This window comes from Aplysia californica, unplaced genomic scaffold (assembly GCF_000002075.1).
Source record: "Aplysia californica isolate F4 #8 unplaced genomic scaffold, AplCal3.0 scaffold00172, whole genome shotgun sequence".
Classification (NCBI taxonomy): domain Eukaryota; kingdom Metazoa; phylum Mollusca; class Gastropoda; order Aplysiida; family Aplysiidae; genus Aplysia; species Aplysia californica.
The window spans coordinates 886,222-887,819 of NW_004797442.1; the positions used below are offsets into that span (position 1 = coordinate 886,222).

The 1,598-nt window shown below is 42.6% G+C and overlaps 1 protein-coding gene across 1 annotated transcript in view; it reads right to left on the reverse strand.

Annotated features, from left to right (window-relative positions):
* Positions 1–6: 6 nt before the first annotated feature.
* The window catches only part of LOC106011741, a gene marked incomplete in the record, with an annotated part of 12,233 nt that continues 10,641 nt past the window's right edge, over positions 7–1,598 (reverse strand). The window contains 1 exon segment of the mRNA XM_013082393.2: positions 7–374. Coding sequence (XP_012937847.1) covers positions 134–374 — 241 coding nt within the window.

Here is a 1,598-nt window from a genome sequence, read left to right on the forward strand (position 1 = left end):
GGGGGGGTATTAAGTAGATATTGTACTACACTATCGACACTAGTTTGGCAACTTTATATTATGCCAGAGACGTTTTTTCTGAGGTAAGGGGAGGGAGGGGGAAAATCCAAATACTTTTTACATTTCCCGCCTTTCACAGAAACGAGTTGTGGTGCCCGGAACGGTTGTAGTCTGAAAATGAGGCTTTCTTTACCCAGACATCGTCCGCTAGCTGCTCTACCTCGTCTTTGAGCTGGCTGGGAATGTACATGGGCTTCACGTTCGAGTCTTTGCGCGTGTAGCGGATGTTGGGGTCAAAGGGGTCAAACTCAAGGTCACTTGTGTCCACGCATTTGTCCCAGGGCCGACAGTACTCCACGTCAAAAGCGGGCACTGGTCCAAAAATAATTTTTAAAATGGTATAGGCATAACGCCACTATAAACACTACCTGTATTAGGTGGGCATTGTCAGAAGAAATAGGGCGATCACAATTGAAACAAAAAAACCAAAAGACCCCTAAAAACTAATTTAAAAATGAACAATTCCGAAGACACTCACACCCCCCCTAAAAAAACAACAAATAACAAAATAACAACAACCTACCCCCAGGGCCGCGTTACCCGTAAGGCTGTTTAGGCTGTAGCCTAGGGCCCCGCGCCTCAGGGGGCCCCGCGCTTGCAAACACGACGTTTAATTTTTTAAAATGTTTTTCAACAACAACAAAATTGTCCTCTTTTTGAATTGTTGTTGTTTGTATTGCTGTTGTTTTTACAGTTGTTGTTGTTGTTGTTGATGTTGATGAGAAGGATGTTGATTCTACCGCTGTTGCTGATTGGTTTCGGCTGCCTTATACTTTGTAACAGAAATACATGTAGATCTATAAATGTGCTTATATTATATACACACATTATCGGTGGATACCGGTAGGCCTACATGCAATCACGTTTTACAGTATAGCTTTCCATCAGTACGGGCTACAATGCGGTAGTATAAGTAGCATCAACGTCATCGAGGGGCCCAGGCTCCGCGGCTCATGGACAGCCTGGGGCCCCGCACTTAGTTAACGCGGCCCTGCCTACCCCTCCCTTTCCCTAACAAAATTGCACCCCTCATCCTCCTCCTCCTCCTCCTCTTCCCCCTCCCCTATAAAAATCCCTACCGAAACCCCAAACTATATGATGTATTTTTGTTTGTTTGAGTATGGAGAAAGAAGCACACTCGCTCGGACGGCATTTTCTTTCGTTCTGTCTCATTCTTTCTCTCTATTTTCTCATTGTTTCTTTCTTTCTTCCATTTTTCTTTCTTTCTTTCTTACATTCCTCTACAAGGTGTGACCTTCTGACCATGATCTCCACTCTTGTTTTAAGAGTTATGTTCTGTGTGCAGGTTGTACCGAACTGCTCTTTGATGTTGTCGTCTTGCCATATTATTATTCTTTCTGGTCTTCCTCTAGATCTTGTTCCTGTTTTTGATCTTCATTCCGTACCACTACAACTACTATATATTATTACTACTACAACTACTACTAAATACTTCTACTAAATACTACTACTACTACTATAAACACTACTACTACTACTACTACTACTACTACTACTACTACTACTACTACTACTAC